This window comes from Macaca thibetana, chromosome 12 (genome assembly GCF_024542745.1).
Source record: "Macaca thibetana thibetana isolate TM-01 chromosome 12, ASM2454274v1, whole genome shotgun sequence".
NCBI lineage: Eukaryota > Metazoa > Chordata > Mammalia > Primates > Cercopithecidae > Macaca > Macaca thibetana.
In genome coordinates this window covers 39,373,743-39,391,599 of record NC_065589.1, presented here as the reverse complement: position 1 = coordinate 39,391,599, position 17,857 = coordinate 39,373,743, and the positions used below count along the sequence as shown (strand labels likewise).

General features: G+C 40.3%; 1 protein-coding gene across 7 annotated transcripts in view; it reads left to right on the top strand.

The window, feature by feature from the left end:
- The window catches only part of LOC126932187 (cytochrome P450 20A1), a 58,898-nt gene that overhangs the window by 29,573 nt on the left and 11,468 nt on the right, over positions 1 to 17,857 (top strand). For 5 of the 7 annotated variants that reach the window (XM_050750884.1, XM_050750882.1, XM_050750881.1 and 2 more), the window contains 4 exons: positions 4,108 to 4,186; positions 9,581 to 9,696; positions 11,436 to 11,490; positions 16,976 to 17,096. In XM_050750884.1, coding sequence (XP_050606841.1) covers positions 4,108 to 4,186; positions 9,581 to 9,696; positions 11,436 to 11,490; positions 16,976 to 17,096 — 371 coding nt within the window. Of the gene's footprint in view, positions 1 to 166; positions 293 to 4,107; positions 4,187 to 9,580; positions 9,697 to 11,435; positions 11,491 to 16,975; positions 17,097 to 17,857 lie in introns of those variants that run through there. The other 2 variants (XM_050750887.1, XM_050750886.1) reach the window with 2 other exon arrangements.

Genomic DNA, 17,857 nt, shown 5'->3' with positions numbered 1-17,857 from the left:
TATAATTTTATTACATGCATAGATTGTGTAGTGTTAAAATCAGGGCTTTTAGTGTATCCATCACCCAAATAATGCACATTGTACCCATTAAGTGATTTCTTATCCTCCTGCCCACCCCTGAAATGATCTTTTAGTGTCTGAAATACCAAGGGATTGCCATTGTCCACTCATGCCACCAGGAATAATAACCAATTTGTGAATTCAGAGCCAATGACGACTGCATCATGACTGCTACTTGGATGAAAACAATTGGGAGATGTCATCAGTTGTAAGATGCATACTGATTTCACGGGTGTTAAAATGTGAAAAAACATACATCCTTCCTTCAGTTGTATATTGTATGTCCTAACTGTCCCCTGCAAATATTGTCCCAAGTATTTTTCCACCAATATTAATGTGCTCTTACTCTGTACTTTTGACAACATTTAGAATTGTTGGTCCTTAAATATTTGCCTTTCTAGGCCAGGTGCGGTGGCTTGTGCCTGTAGTCCCAGCACTTTGGGAAGCCAAAGCAAGAGGATTACTTGAGCCTAGAAGTTCAAGACCAGCCTGGGCAACACAGTGAGACCCCTGTCTCCAAATTTTTTTTTTTTTTAATTAGCGGAGTGTGGTGGCATGCGCACCTGTAGTCTCAGCTACTCAGGAGACTGAGGTGGGAAGATCACTTGAGCCCAGGAGGATCACACCACTGCACTGCAGCCTGGATGATAGAGTGAGACCCTGTCTCAAAAAGCAAAATTTTTGCCTATCCAATAAGCCAAAAATGACATTTTATGATTGAAATATATAGTTCTTTTTTTTTTTTTTTTTTTTTTTTTTTGAGACAGAGTTTTGCTCTTACTGTCCAGGCTGGAATGCAATGGTGCAATCTTGGCTCACTGCAACTTCCACCTCCTGGGTTAAAGCGATTCTCCTGCTTCAGCCTCCCCAGTAGCTGGGATTACTGGTGCCCACCACGATGCCCAGCTAATTTTTGTACCTTTAGTAGAGATGGCGTTTCACCATGTTGGCCAGCTGGTCTCGAACTCCTGACCTTACATGATCCACCTGCCTCGGCCTTCCAAAGTGCTGGGATTACAGGCGTGAGCCACTGCGCCCAGCCTGAAATGTATAATTCTTTTTTTTTTTTTTTAAGATGAAGTCTTGCTCTTGTCACTCAGACTGGAGTGCAATGGCACAATCTCGGCTCACTGCAACCTCCAGCTCCTGGGTTCAAGTGATTCTCCTGCCTCAGCCTCCTGAGTAGCTGGGATTACAGGTGCCTGTCACCATGCCCGGGTAATTTTTATATATTTTAGTAGAGAACGGGGTTTCACCATCTTGGCCAGGCTGGTCTCGAACTCCTGACCTCAGGTGATCTGCCTGCCTCAGCCTCCCAAAGTGCTGGGATTACAGGCGTGAGCGTCCACGCCCGGCCTGTGTAATTATTTTATTACTCGTGAGGTTAAACATCTTTTTTTTTTTTTTTTGAGACAGAGTCTCGCTGTGTGGCCCAGACTAGAGTGCAATCTCGGCTCACTGCAAGCTCCACCTCCCAAGTTCACACCATTCTCCTGCCTCAGCCTCCCGAGTAGCTGGAACTACAGATGCCCGCCACCACACCTGGCTAATTTTTTTTGTATTTTTAGCAGAGACGGGGTTTAACCATGTTAGCCAGGATGGTCTCGATCTCCTGACCTCGTGATCCACCCGCTTTGGCCTCCCAAAGTGCTGGGATTACAGGTGTGAGCCACCGCGCCTGGCCAAGGTTAAACATCTTTTTGCCTGGGTGCAGTGGTTCACCCCTATAACCCTCGCACTTTGGGAAACCAGAGCAGGAGGATTACTTGAGCCCAGGAGTTTGAGACCAGCCTGGGCAACATGACAAAACCCCATCTTTGCCAAAAAAAAAAACACACACACAAAAATTTGCTGGGTGTGGTAGTACATTCTTGTAGTCCCAACTACTTGTGAGACTGAGGCCAGAGGATTGCTTGAGCCCAGGAGGTGGAGGTTGCAGTGAGCCATGATTGTGCCTAGGCACTCCAGCCTTGGAGATAGAGCCAGACCCTGTCTTAAAAACAAAAAACCCAAAATCATATTTTTATACTTTTGTTAAACTCTTGGGTTCCTTTTGTGAGATTTTTTTAAATGTCCTCCACCTATATTTCTTCATTATTTTATTTACTTTTTTGTGACACAGTATCACCATGTTGCCCAGACTGGTCTCAAACTTTTGGGCTCAAGGGATCCTCTGACCTCAGCCTCCCAAATAGCTGGGATTTTAGGCCCACCTGGCTCTTTTGCCTAGATTTCTATTGATGTGTTTCATTTTCTTACTAATCTAGAACAGCTATTTATTTTTAATCTCAGTTTTCATTTCCTTTTACATTTATTTATAGTAAATAAAAGTTTTGTGATACTTTTTCAGTATCACAAATGCTAATGTTTTTATGTAGCTAAATCAATTTAACTCTTTCATTGTGAATTTGTGCCTTGTGTTCGGTCATGCTTAGAAACTGCTTTTGAGCTTTAAGCGTCTTATATAAATATTTACATTTTTATTCTTTTTTTTTTTTTTTTTTTTTTTTTAGGCTGCAGTGCTGCAGTCTCGGCCCACTGCAGCGTCTACCTCCCAGACTCAAGCTATCCTTCCACCTCACCCTCCTGGGTAGCTGGGACCACAGATGCTCACCATCACACCTGGCTAATTTTTTATATTTTTCATAGAGACAGGGTTTTACCATGTTCTCGAACTCCTTAGCCCAAGCAGTCTGCCTGCCTTGGCCTCCAAAGTGCTGGGATTATGGGTGTGAGCCACTCCACTTGGCCTACTATTCATTTTTACAGTAGTTTTAAGTTTGATTTTTTTACATTTAAGTAATCTGAAATGTTTTCATTTAAGGTAAGAATTGAGGGCTTTTTAAAATCTATTATTTTTCAAATAATAGTATTTAGCCATTGATGAATAAGTGTTGTGTTCTTTCACTAATTTCTTTTAGAACTTTTGAATTAAAATCAAGTTAAAGTTTTTTCAGGGGCTAATGACCCAATTGTGAATATTTGGAAGCCTATTCTACTGCTTATCATATCCAAATCTCAGACTAAATTTTAACCTTTTTCTTTACCTCAGCCAGTGTTTATCAATATTACAGGTGAAACAGAAATTTGTAATTACCTGTGAATTTTATTTTTACACTTATGCCAGTATAATACAAAAATGAGGGCCAGGCATAGTGGCTCACACATGTAATCCCAGCACTTTGGGAGGCTGAGGCGGGCGCTCACCTGAGGTCAGGAGTTCAATACCAGTCTGGAAACCCCATCTCTACTAAAAAATACAAAAATTAGCTGGATGTGGTGGCAGGCACCTGTAATCCCAGCTACTCAGGAGGCTGAGGCTGGGAGAATTGCTTGAACCAGGGAGGTGGAAGTTGCAGTGAGCCGAGATCACGCCACTGCACTCCAGCCTAGGCAACACAGCGAGACTCTGTCTCGTGGGGGAAAAAAAATGAGGATTGACTCAACTGCTGTGTCCTTTTTCTTCTCCCTACTCCTTTTAGAGGAAAGGAATTTTTCACTTTCCACTTCTTATTAGTTTGAAAGTGTCTTGACTGAAGTCATTAGAATATATTTGTACCCTCTCCTCTGAGACTGTGGAGTAAAGGATTGTGCAGCCAGTTGAGAAGGAGAGCTTAATTATCAGATTTGTTGGTGAGAAGAGTTCCTGCTGGGTAGGTGGCTCACACCTGTAATCCCAACACTTTGGGATACTGAGACGAGAAGATCACTTGAGCTCAGGAGTTCAAGACCAGCCTGGGAAACATGGTGAAACCCGTCTCTACAAAAAATAGAAAAATTAGCTGGCATTGGTGGCACACACCTGTAGTCCCAGCTACTTGGGAGGCTGAGGTGGGAGGATGGCTTGAGCCTCGGAAGTGGAGGTTGCAGTGAGCTATGATCATGCCATTGCAATCCAGCACTCTAGCCTGGGTGACAGAGCCAAAACATGACTCAAAAAAAAAAAAAAAAAAAGAGTTCCTAAGTTATTAGGTTACATTGCTCTATATTATAATTTTTACAATTCTACCTATTGGATAATAGATATGTATACTTACCTATTTTCAGGTTTGGTCTGAGATCGGAAAAGGCTTTCTAGATGGGTCACTTGATAAAAATACAACTCGGAAAAAACAATACGAAGATGGTAAGTTTGGTCACTCTTAATTTTTAGTGAGGACAAAAAATAAAGGTGCCCCAGTTTTAATAAAGTTATTTCTGAATAGTGAGATTAAAGGTCATTTATATTTTCTTTCTTTCCTTTTTTTTTTTTTTTTGAGTCAGTGTCTCGCTCTGTTGCCAGGCTGGAGTGCAGTGGTGCTATCTTAGCTCACAGCAACCTCCGACTCCCAGGTTCAAGTGATTCTCCTGCCTCAGCCTCCTGAGTAGCTGGGACTACAGGTGCGTGCCACCACGCCCAGCTAATTTTTGTATTTTTATTAGAGACAGGGTTTCACCCTGTTGGCCAGGATGGTCTCAATCTCTTGACCTCGTGATCTGCCTGCCATGGCCTCCCAAAGTACTGGGATTACAGGCATGAGCCACTGTGCCCGGCCTATATTTTCTTTCTTTATGCTTTTTTCCTACATTTTCTACAATGAAAGTTTTCTTTAACAGAAGCGAGGAAAAATAAGTTAGTAAAAGAAACTCTAGCACTGACTGCAGAATGAGAGTGCTGTAGAACTGGTATACTCTACGGGATTAAAGGAAAGTATAAGGCTACAATGTTAAGAAAGCAGTTTAATAATGCATACTAAGAACCATAAATAATGGATGAAATTATATGAAAGAAGAGAATATTCATGAAGGTATTTTTGCAGTACTGTTCCTGCAAGTAGAAAACCAGGAACAAACTAAAGGTTCAACATTATAGGAATTAGTAGGGAAATGTCAACATGATTAAATATTACAGATACTTACTAAAAACGGCGGCCATGGTAGCACATGCCTGTGGTCCCAGCTACTTGGGAGGCTGAGATTTGAGGATCACTTCAGCTCAGGATTTTGAGACCAGCCTGGGCAATGTAGTGAGAGACCCCCATCTCAAAAAATTTTTAAAAATTAGCAACATAGGCCCCGTGCGGTAGCTCACACCTGCAGTCCTAGCACTTTGGGAGGCTGAGGTAGGCAGATCACTTGAGGCCAGGAGTTCGAGACCAATCTGGCCACATAGTGAAACCCTGCCTCTACTAAAAAAATATTAGCCGGGTGAAGCAGCACACACCTGTAATCCCAGCTACTCAAGAGGCTGAGGAATGAGAATCACTTGAACCCTGGAGGCAGAAGTTGCAGTGAGCTAGATCATGCCACTGTACTCCCAACCTTGGTGAGAGAGTGAGACTCTATCTCAAAAAAAAAAAAAAAGTTTAGCAACCTAAAAAATTCTTGCTATTATAACATTGAATAAAAATATTTTCAGTGTTGTTTGGCATTGATTTCAATTTCAATTTTATACAATTTACACAGAAACATAGCAATTTTAATGTAATATAGTGCCCCCAAATTAATTATTCTCCCTTTTTTTTTTTTTTTTTGTTCTGTATTCTCTCAGTGGTTGAATAATTATAAAGCTTTAATACTTTTTTTTAAATTAATGTTGGGTTTTTTTGTTTTTTTTTTTTTTTTTTTTTTTTTTTGAGACAGAGTCTCACTCTGTCACCCAGTCTGGAGTGCAGTGGTGCGAGACACAGGAGACAAAAATCCCTGTCCTCATTAGCTTACTGTTTTGGTGATTTTCTTGGTCTAACAGAAGTAAAAAAGAAAAAAACCACCAGTTTAATTGACACATTTCCTGCTATCCAGTTTTTATGACCATTATGATTCTCTTGATCAATGCATTTGGATTAATTCCCTTTGATAAAAAATGTATTTCAGAAATATTGGTTAAATTAACATGAAATGAAAATAATGTATATTCTTTGATTCTAAATAAAAGTAAACTGTCTGGCATGATGTGTTCCTTGGGCTACAACATGGGCATAGATCAAATTTGAGCTTTTATTGGAAATGATTATGTTCTAGTATTTATAAAAATGGGATCCCATGACTGGATCAGAGCTTCCTTTGTTTAATTCCCAACCTGCTTTGCACATTAGAATCAGTTGGAGAACTTAAAGCACAAAACCTTATCCTAGACCAGTTTATTCAGAATCTGAGATTGGGGTGCCGTGGGCATCAGGTGTTTTTGAAAAGGCTCTCCAGATTATTCTAATGTACTTGTAGGGTCGAGAATGTACAACAGTGGTTCCCAAACTTTGCTACACATGAAATCTTTTTAAAAATATCGAAGCATGACTTCTACCTGTAAACATTCAGATTTAATTGATATGAGGTGTGACTTGTGCTTTACTGTTTGAAAAAACTTCTCAGGTGATTCTAATGTGTAGCAAAGTCTGGGAACAACTTCTTTATAGTGTTAATAATTTCTTATTTTAATTCTTTTTTTTTTTTTTTTTTTTTGAGACTGAGTCTCGCTCTATTGCCCAGGCTGGGTGAGATCAACCTCCATCTCCCAGGTTCAAGCAATTCTCAGGCCTCAACCTCCCAAGTAGCTGGGATTACAGGCGCCTGCCACCATGCTCGGATAATTTTTGTATTTTTAAGAGAGACAGGGTTTCACCATGTTTTTCAGGCTGGTCTCGAACTCCTGACCTCAAGTGATCCTCCTACCTCAGCTTCCCAAAGCGTTGGGATTACCGGCGTGAGCCACTGTGCCTGGGAATAATTTATCATTTTAATCACTAATGTGTATTATATTGATTCAATTCTATAAATATTTAATGTAGATTTATGATATCCTGGCATGTTTTAGGTGCTGAGGAACCTAAACAAAATTTCTTGCCCTTGTGGCACCACATTCTAGTGGGAAGAGACAGACAGTAATCTAAATAAGTAAACTGAATAGTACATTAAAAGGTGAAAAATGCTGTAGAGGAAAATAAAACCAGAAGAGGATAGGGAGTGCGGGGGGTTGGGAGATTGCAGTTTTAAGTAATTATTAGGAAAGGCCTCAAGATGAGGTGGCTTTTGGGGTAACACTTGCAAGAGATGAAACCAGTCATGCAGAACATGTGGATATCCAGATGTTCAAAGGAAGAATATTCCATGTAGAGGAAAAGTAATTACAGAGTCCTTGAAGTAGGACTCTTCCTGCTATATTTGAAGTACAACAGGAAGGCCAGTATGGCTGGAGTGAAGTGAGTGAGAAGAGGAGCAGAAGATGAAGTCAGAAAGACTGGAGATAGGAATGGGTTTTGTATGGCTTACAGACCATTGTGTGACTAGGTTGTTACTATGAGGTAGGAAGACACTGACAGGTTTTGAGCAGAGTTACAATCTGAGTTATGTTATAAAAGGATCACTTTGACTGGTATGATAGACTGTATGGGCCCAGAGCAAAGGCAGGGAAACTAGTTAGAGGGCTACAGCAATAAACCAGGCTTGAGAGATAATGTGGCTTGGACCAAGTGGCAGGCAACAGAAAATAGAGAACAAGGAAAAAAAAAGGAGTAAGAAAATAATTTGGTACTTTGAAGGTAGACCTACCAACATTGGCTGACAGATTAAAATTAGGGTATAAGGGAGAGAGAGACACCAAGGTTTTTGGCCTAATTGCAAAAGGAGGTTGTCAGGAAATAAGATGGGGAAGACTGTGGGAAGATCCGGGATTTGGGGGAAAGCTCAAGAGTTCAGTGTTTGGTATGCTTCAGACATCCAAGTGCAGAGGTTGAGTTTGTTATTAGAATTCGAAATATGAATCTGGAGCTGAAGAGAAAGAAGTCCTGACTAGAAATACAGATTTGGAAGTGTGTGGTACATATATTGCATCGAAAACCTTGAGATTAGAGATCACCAGGTAGTGAATATAGATAGAAAAAGGAAAGAGGTCCCAAAACTGAGCTCTGTCCTTGAACATTTCATTGCTGAGAAGTTCAAGAGATTAAAAAGGAATCAAAAAAGGAGACAGAATGAGTAGGCCGTAAAGTGGGAGGAAGTGTGGAGTCTAGGGGATATAGAGTCCTGGGAACCACATGAAAAAATGTTTCTTGGCCGGGCGCGGTGACTCATGCCTGTAATCCCAGCACTTTGGGAGGCCAAGGCGGGCAGATCACGAGGTCAGGAGATGGAGACCACCCTGGCTAACACAGTGAAACCCCGTCTCTACTAAAAATACAAAAAATTAGCCGGGCGTGGTGGCACACACCTGTAGTCCCAGTTACTCAGGAGGCTGAGGCAGGAGAATAGTTTGAATCTGGGAGGCGGAGGTTGCAGTAAGCTGAGATTGCGCCCATGCACTCCAGCAAACACTCTGTCTCAAAAAAAAAAAAAAATGAAAAAGTGTTTCTTGGAGAGTACGTTATCAACATCATCAGTGATATGATAGGTCAAGTAAGGTGAAGACTGAAACGTATTTGTGTATAATTTTATGGGCCATTGGATATCAGTTATTGATATCTTTTAGGTTTTTTATTTTATATATTTATTTATTTAGAGATATATAAAATATTTATTTATTTATTCTCTTGCCCAGGCTGGAGTGAAGTGGCATGATCTTGGCTCACTGCGACTTCTGCTGCCCAGGTTCAAGCAATTCTCCTGCCTCAGCCTCCCAAGTAGCTGAGATTACAGGTGCCTGCCACTGAGCCCAGCTAATTTTTGCATTTTTAGTAGAGATGGGGTTTTGCCATCTTGGCCAGGCTGGTCTTGAACTCCTGACCTTGTGGTTCACGTGCCTCGGCCTCCCAAAGTGCTGGGATTATAGGCATGAGCCACAGTGCCCAGCCTCTTTTAGGTTTTTAGAAATTTACTTTTCTGATTATCTTTCATCTGCTTCTAGCCATAAATAAGTGATTCCTGATTTGGGAGAAGGAATGGAGTTAAGACAGAATTTAGAAGGAAGGTGGATGATATCAGGGAAGAAAGGCTTATGTGTTTGGAGGCCTCTAAAGTGCTGGTATTAGGCCGGGTGCGGTGGCTCATGCCTATAATCTCAGCACTTTCAGGCTGAGGCGGATAGATTGCTTGAGCCCAGGAGTTTGAGACTGGCCTGGCCAACATGGTGAAACCCCGTCTCTGACAAAAATACAAAAATTAGCTGGGCGTGGTAACATGCCTGTAGTCCCAGCTACTTAGGAGGCCGAGATGGGAGAATCACCTGAGCCTGGGAAGTCAAGGCTGCAGTAAGCCCAGATTACACCACTACACTGCAGCTTGGGCAACAGAGCAAGACTCTGTCTCAAAAATAAAAGAAAAAGTCAAGTGCTGGCCTTGCTCTACTTCTTGACCTGGGTGGTTGGTGGTGATTTATAATTATTCCTTAAACTGTACTTATATGCTTTGTGTACGTTTTTGTATGTATGTTAAATTTGGCAAAAAGAAGGAGGAAAATAGATGAGTTTAAACATAAATTAGCTTTCTTTGTTGTTGGTTTCTAACTTTGAAGTTTTTCTTCTCATGTAGTAACGTTGCACAGAATTATTTTTTTAAAGTTCAGTCTCCACTAATGCTTGTATTCTAAAATTATTTTGTTTTTTTCTCTAAGCCCTCGTGCAACTGGAGTCTGTTTTAAGGAACATCATAAAAGAACGAAAAGGAAGGAACTTCAGTCAACATATTTTCATCGACTCCTTAGTACAAGGAAACCTTAATGACCAACAGGTGATATAATTGTTAAATGTTTTTCAGGTAAAAAAAAAAAAAAAAAAAAAAAAAAAAGCCAGAGCTTGCACAATGTCTCATGATTGTAGTCCCAGCTACTCGAGAGGCTGAGGTGGGAGGATCACTTGAACCCAAGAGATTGAGGCCAACTTGGGCAATATAGCAAGACGCCATCTATAAAAAATAATGATAATAATCACACATATATACAGTGTGCTTTTCATGCGCTTTAATCCAGATACCTTCCTAGAGTTCAGTGGCTTAAGCATCATACATGTTTTTTAGGGGTTTTTTTTGTTGTTGTTGTTGTTGTTTTGAGATGGAGTCTTGCTATGTCGCCAGGCTGGAGTGTAGTGGCATGATCTCTGCTCACTGCAACTTCTACCTCCCGGGTTCAAGCGATTCTCCTGCCTCAGCTTCCCAAGTAGCTGGGACTACAGACACACACCACCACGCCCAGATAATTTTTTTATATTTGTAGTAGAGATGGGATTTCACCTTGTTGGCCAGGATGGTCTCTATCTCTTTCACATCGTGATCCGCCCGCCTTGGCCTCCCAAAGTGCTGGGATTACAGGCATGAGCCACTGCGCCCAGCCGCGTCGTACATCTTTTATTGTACATAATTGGTAGTACAAGTACTTGGCCTCTATTATTTAGCTCTTTGAGGCAGCTGTATAGTATTTAATATTATTAAATTGAGCCAAAATTCTTGAATTACAAAAGAGGAGAAGGACTTGTGTTAGGTGTATTAGACCAAATCACTTTGCCTGCTTGACCAGGTGTGGCAGTGTGGCTTGTTCACAATACTGCCAGCATACCACTGCATTTGTGGTATTGTCAGGCCAATGAGGTTAGTTGTTATTGCCACACCTCTTCATTGTAGGAATCTTCTGCCCCACTCTACACATGCAAGTCCTTGTAGCCAGCAGTAGTCTGGTATATGTTGGTGCAGAAATTGAATTTGGCTTCTAGGACAGTGATGAGATCTTCTGTCCTATTTCTGAGGCTTCATTGCTGTTTACTAGGCTAAGCCAGAAAAATAGGACTGAGTTTATTTACCACAGTATATCATGAACTAGTAATATTCACAATAAATACCCTGATTTGATCATTAGATGTTGTATATGTGTACTGAAATATCACTTGTACTCTGAAAATACAACTGTAGTATATCGATTTTAAAAATATTTTTAAAAAGCAATGTGGTATTTAGGTTGTATTCACATTATACAGATTTTGGTTTTTTGTTTTAATGAAAACATCATAATGAAATAATACACTTTTTTTTCATTGACATTAATTTTATGCTGTAGGCTTCCAGGACAGTGATGAGATCTGTCCTATTTCTGAGGCTTCATTGCTGTTTACTAGGCTAAGCCAGAAAAATAGGACTGAGTTTATTTACCAAAGTATATCATGAACCAGTAATATTCACAACAAATACCCTGATTTGATCATTACATGTTGTATACATGTACCAAAATATCACTTGTACTCTGAAAATACATACAACTATAGTATATCAATTTTAAAAATGTTTTTAAAAAGCAATGTGGTAATTAGGTTGGTATTCACATTATACAGATTTTGGTTTTTTGTTTTAATGAAAACATCATAATGACATAATATACTTTTTTTTTCATTGACACTAATTTTATACTCTAGATTATTTTAGCAGGGCCTAATATAGGCTACCTTACATTTTTCACACTTTCTAAACTTAGCTTTGTTTCCTAGATCCTAGAAGACAGTATGATATTTTCTCTGGCCAGTTGCATAATAACTGCAAAATGTAAGTATAAATTGATTTCTTTTTCAGATGAATTACTAAAATACAGGCTGAGCACAGTGGCTCACACCTGTAATCCCAACACTTTGGGAGGCTGAGGTGAAAGATTGCTTTAGGCCAGGAGTTGGAGGCCAGCCCAGAAAAGAGAGACCCTCTCTCTACAAAAAAAATAAGTTAACTGAGCATGATGGCCTATGCCTGCTACTCAAGAGGCTGAATCATGAGGATGGAGGCGACAGTGAACTGATTGTGCACTCCAGCCTGAACAACAGAGTGAGACCCTGTCTCAAAAAAAAAAAAACAAGGCCAGGCATGGCAACTCACTCCTGTAATCCCAACACTTTGGGAGGCCAGGATAAGAGGATCACTTCAGCCCAGGAGTTCGAGACTAGTCTGGGCAACATAGTGAGACCTCGTCTCTGCTAAAAATAACCGTTAGCTGGGTGTGGTGGCACATGCCTGTGGTTCCAGCCACTCGGGAAGCTGAGGCAGGATGATCACTTGAGCCCAAGAGGTTGAAGCTGCAGTGAGTGATGATCGCACTATTGCATTCCAGCCTGGGCAACAGAGCAAGACTGTCTCAAAACAAAAATAAAACACTGTTTAGAGGACTTCTTTAAAATTTTTCCCTCTTTTTCAGTCTTGTTTTAAAGGGCTGACTCACATAGGTGCTTTTTTTCTTAACCCCGAGTGCTTAAAGTCACCTCTGAAAATTGCCATAAATTTCTTGACACATTTTATGGATTGTGAATTCTAGTTAGTGCCTTTAAAATGAAAACTGCTGTTGACACCTTTCCAACCAGAACAGTGAGCTTTTCATTTCCTGCTGCTGCTTTCCACTTTGACTCCAAGCTAGTCTGCTATTATTAAGGTCTACCAACAAGAGTATATAGGCCACAGAAATCACGATTTAAAAGAACTCCTCTCATTGGAATTGAAGGTGATTTCTATGTAAAATTGTAAAATATTTGATATGTTTCTAAGTTTCCTCACTTGGTTTTTAGATTGGTAGAGTACCATTTATTTATACAATATTTATAAAAATACTTCTGTAGGCATAAAAATATACTAAGATAAAAATACTTAAAGAAAGTATTAGGGGGCCAGGCAAGGTGGCTCACAGCCATAATGCCAGCACTCTGGGAGGCCGAGGTGGATGAATCACTGGAGCCCAGAAATTTGGGACCAGCCTGGGCAACACAGCGGAACCCTATCTCTATAAAAAATTCAAAAATTAGCCAGGCCTGGTGGCACACACCTGTAATCCCAGTTATGTAAGGAAGGCTAAGGTGGGAGGATCACTTAAGCCCAGGAGGTTGAGGTTGCAGTGAGCCGTGATCACACCACTGGACTGCAGCCTGGGTGACAGAGTGAGACCCTGTCAAAAAACAAAAGGAGGCCAGGCATGGTGACTCATGCCTGTAATCCCAGAACTTTGAGAGGCTGAGGTGGGCGGATCACAAGATCAGGAGTTCGAGACCAGCCTGACCAACATGTTGAAACCCCATCTCTACTAAAAATACAAAAAGTAGCCGGGTATGGTGGCATGTGCCTGTAATCTCAGCTACTCAGGAGGCTGAGGCAAGAGAATCACTTGAACCCTGGAGGCAGAGGTTGCAATGAGCTGAGATCACACCACTGCACTCCAGCCTGGGTGACAGAGCTATGCTCTGTCTCAAAAAAAAACAAAAAAAAAAACAAAAAAAAAAAACCCAAAAAACAAAAGGAAGTATTAGGACATGAATTTAAATTTTAGAAAATTTATGTTCACTTGAAGGATTTCATTTATATCCCTTAATGTTTAAGGAAACTTTCTTTAAAATGATACAAATATAAACTTCCCATAAAGTTTTCTTCTTTGGCATACAGAAATGTCCAGATACTATAGATGATTAAATTGAATTTAGGTAAGCATATGTCAAAAATAATGTATTCAACCTTTTTCTTTTTTTTTTTTTGAGACGGAGTTTCACTCTTGTCACCCAGGCTGGAGTGCAATTGCGCTATCTCAGGTCACTGCAACCTCCACCTCCTCGATTCAATAGATTCTCCTGCCTTAGCCCCCTGAGTAGGTGGGATTACAGGCGCCCACAACTATGCTTGGCTAATTTTCATATTTTAAGTAGAGACCATGTTGGCCAAGCTGGTCTTGAACTGACCTCAGGTGCTCCGCCCGTCTCAGCCTCCCAGGGTGTTAGGATTACAGGCGTGAGCCACCACATCCTGACTTATTCAACCTTTTTAAAAAAAATGCCTACTTGTTTGGTCCAGTGGTGCACATTTGTCCCAGCTACGTTGGAGGCTGAGGTGGTAGGATTGTGTGAGCCCCAGGAGTTTGCCTAACTTGGGCAATAAAACAAGACCCCAGCTTAAAAAAAATTAATATAAAGATAGATTTAAAATCCTTGTTTTTAAAACGTATTACATTAAAAATAAATACGTCTTTGCTAAAGACCTTTAAAGATCTAAATCACTTGTGCTCTGGACACCAAGAAAAGTGACTATTTCCAAGGTTGAATTAATATGTTAATCTTATTTTCAGTTTTTAGGGAGATTTTAGGAGAATTGCTATGTATTTGGATGTAGGTTGGTGGTTTTTTAAGGCTCCTCTGAAGTTTTTGAGAGTAGATAAACAAGAAACCTTAATAAGTTCTTACTCCTTACTCTGCCCCTTATTAGCCTTGGGCAAGATTCTTATCTCTCCATTTTCCTCCTTTTCTAAAATAGAGTTTAGCTCCAGATGACCTCCAAGTTATCTCTGAGCTATGAAATTGTGTCTGATTCAGTATTGCATTTAAAGCACATTAAGTGGCTTAAAATCACATTTTAAAGCTATTTTCAGCCATCGTTGTGACAGGCTGGGCAACGTAGTGGGACTTGATCTCTACCAAAAAAAAAAAATTGTAATTAGCTGTGCGTGGTGGCATGTTCCTGTAGTCCCAGCTACTTGGGAAGCTTGAGGTGGGATCACTTTAGCCAGGAGATCAAGGCCTCAAGTGAGCCGCGATCACTGCCACTGCACTCCAGCCTAGGTGACAGAGTGTGACCCTATCTAAAAAAAAAAACCCCACAAACCAAAAGTCAATGTGAGATTTTTTTTTTTTTTTTTGAGGCGGAGTCTCGCTCTGTAGCCCAGGCTAGAATGCAGTGGTGTAATCTCGGCTCACTGCAACATCTGCCTCCCAGGTTCAAGCGATTCTCCTGCCTCAGCCTCCCAAGTAGCTGGGACTATAGGTGCCCACCACCACACCCAGCTAATTTTTTGTATTTTTAGTAGAGATGGGGTTTCACCATGTTGGCCAGGATGGTCTCGTTCTCTTGACCTCATGATCTGCCCGCCTCGGCCTCCCAAAATGCTGGGATTACAGGCATCAGCCACCGCACCTGGCCTGTTACATTAATTTTAAGTGATAATATAATCAAGCAGAGTACATGAATGACCACTGTATGCAAATCGTTGTGGTGAATCCTTCAGTTGTATATTACTCTATGTTGTAAAATTGTGTGACACACATATTGTACACTGCACAAGTTTTCACATCACTTGTAAAATAGAAATTCTATAGTTCGAGGCCGGGCGCAGTGGCTCCAGCCTGTAATCCCAGCACTTTGGGAGGCCGAAACGGGCAGATCCACGAGGTCAGGAGATCGAGACCATCCTGGCTAACACGGTGAAGCCCCGTCTCTACTAAAAATACAAAAAATTAGCCGGGCATGGTGGCGGGCGCCTGTAGTCCCAGCTACTTGGGAGGCTGAGGCAGGAGAATGGCCTGAACCTGGGAGGCGGAGCTTGCAGTGAGCTGAGATCCGGCCACTGCATTCCAGCCTGGGCGACAGAGCGAGACTCCGTCTCAAAAAAAAAAAAAAAAAAAAAAGAAATTCTATAGTTCACTCAGAAGCCGTAATGATGAAGAGGCATATGTAGGGAAAAGTTAAGGACAGGCAGTCACTCATGTTTTTTGTGAACTCTAGATATAAAAAAACTAATCAGAGTAATTGAGTACCAGGTAACTACTGATTTTAATGATAACAATATGGGTAATAAGGTGTATCAGGAAAACTTTTTTTATAAATTAACTTTGAGATTAAGTTAACCCTTAGTTCAGGAAAGAGATCATTGGTAAGTGAAGTACAAGTTACTAGAAGGATATTAAGAAGTATTTGACACAGGAACAATAGAGCTACAGATGGTGTCACCTCAAACATATTCTAGGGAAAGAGGTAGTATATATGTTCAGAAGGTTCCATTCTTTTAATAGTTATAATCCCAGTGTATTACTACAGAAATTATAATTACTCTTTTTCCTCTGTTTTTTTTTCTCAACATGTAATTTCTTTACATTTTCATTTCTTCTGGTTTTTTCTCAACATGTAATTTCTTTACATTTTCATTTCCTCAATTAATATAATCCATAAACCAGTTTAAGCTAAAGTAAGCCATGAGCCATTCATCTTCCCATTTGTTAATTGAGATAAATGTGATATTCTATTTGTTAAAAGTACAGATGTTTGGACATTACCATAAACCTACTGAACCAGAATTTGTGAATGTGAGGTTATAGCATCAGCCATCTCCCAGGTGGTTTTTGAGAACCACTGTTTTTTTGTTGTTGTTGTTTGTTTGTTTGTTTGTTTGAGACAGGGTCTCACTTGGTTTCCCAGGGTGAAGTGCAGTGGCATGATCACAGCTCACTGCAGCCTCAGCCCCCTGGGCTCCAGCAATCATCCCATGTCAGCCTCCCAAGTAGCTGGGACTACAGTCACACACCACCACACCCAGCTGATTTTTGAGTTTTTTGTAGAGATGGGGTTTTGCCATGTTGCCCAGACTAGTCTTGAACTCCTGAGCCCAAGCAATCCCCCAGCTTCAGATCCCCTCCCAAAGTGATCCCCTCCGCGTAATCCCTCCCAAAGTGCTGGGATTACAGGTGTGAGCCACCATGTCTGGTTGAGAACTATTCTAAGCAATAACCAGTCACAAATTTTGAGCCAGTGTATTTACCATCACAGGTAAATGTGTTAGAATATTGATTTATTGATAAATCTGCTAGCTTGATTTGTCTGAATCATTTCATTAGTGCTCCTAAGTGAACTGATAAATCAACTTAATAAGGTTGAGTGCATCCGATAATCAATTGCAATAACCAATATTGAGCACTCCTACAGATATGAAATTTATTTATTATCATAACTATTTTACCTAAGGTAAAATTAATTGGCTCCGGTTACTTACCAGTTTTAAGAAAGAAGGCATCCAGATTGCACTATGTCTGTTGGAGGGCAATCCGTAAATATTGATGTTCCATTCAGTGAAATACAAACCCTGTGAATAATTTTACTTTTTGGTACCACTTATGTTATCTTCTATATCATAGGAGAAAAAAAGCAAATATAAAAACACCACTCTAAATAATTAGTTTTTTTCTTATTCTATACCCAAGCCATGAGTTAGCGATTTTCATTGTTATTCATATAATGTTTCACCTAGTGTGTACCTGGGCAATCTGTTTTTTAACCACCTCTGAAGAAGTTCAAAAAAAATTATATGAAGAGATAAACCAAGTTTTTGGAAATGGTCCTATTACTCCAGAGAAAATTGAGCAGCTCAGGTAAGGACACAATAAAAAGAGGAGATTATTAAAAGGTAAATTTGAACTGGTTTATCTAATTTAAAGCTATTGTTGCTATTTAGGAAAGCTGTATATTTTTATAGGACTTCAAGTATTTATACGTAGATTTTATTAGGTAAATGAATCTGCTTTTTAAAATCATAAGGTTGTGTGGGAAATGTTTAACTTAGCCTGTTAAATAGTACTAGTGAAGTCAAGCAAGTATGACACTCATACTTTGTTGATGGTAATAAAAAACAGTACAGCAACATTAGATAATAATTTAGTAGGCTTGACCAGATGTGGTGGCTTACACCTGTAATCCCAGCACTTTGGGAGGCCAAGGCAGGCGGATCACTTAAGCCCAGTAGTTCAAGACCAGCTTGGGCAACACGGCAAAAACCCATCTGTACTAAAAATACAAAATATCAGCCAGGTGTGCTGGGACACGCCTGTAGTCCAAGCTACTCAAGAGGCTTAGGTGGGAGGATCGCCTGAGCTCAGGAGGTTGAGGCTACAGTGATTGCATCACTGCACTCCAGCCTGGGTTACAGAGCGAGACCCTGTCTCAAAAGAAAAGAAAACAATAGAAAACAATATAGTAGGCTCTTAAAAAGTTCAACATACACTTATATGACCCAGCAATTCCACTCTTTGGAATTTCATTCCAAGATAAATGAAAACATGACTACACAAAGACCTGTTTGCATATATTCATAGCAGTATTATTCAAAATAGCCCAAAATTGGAAGTAGTTCAGA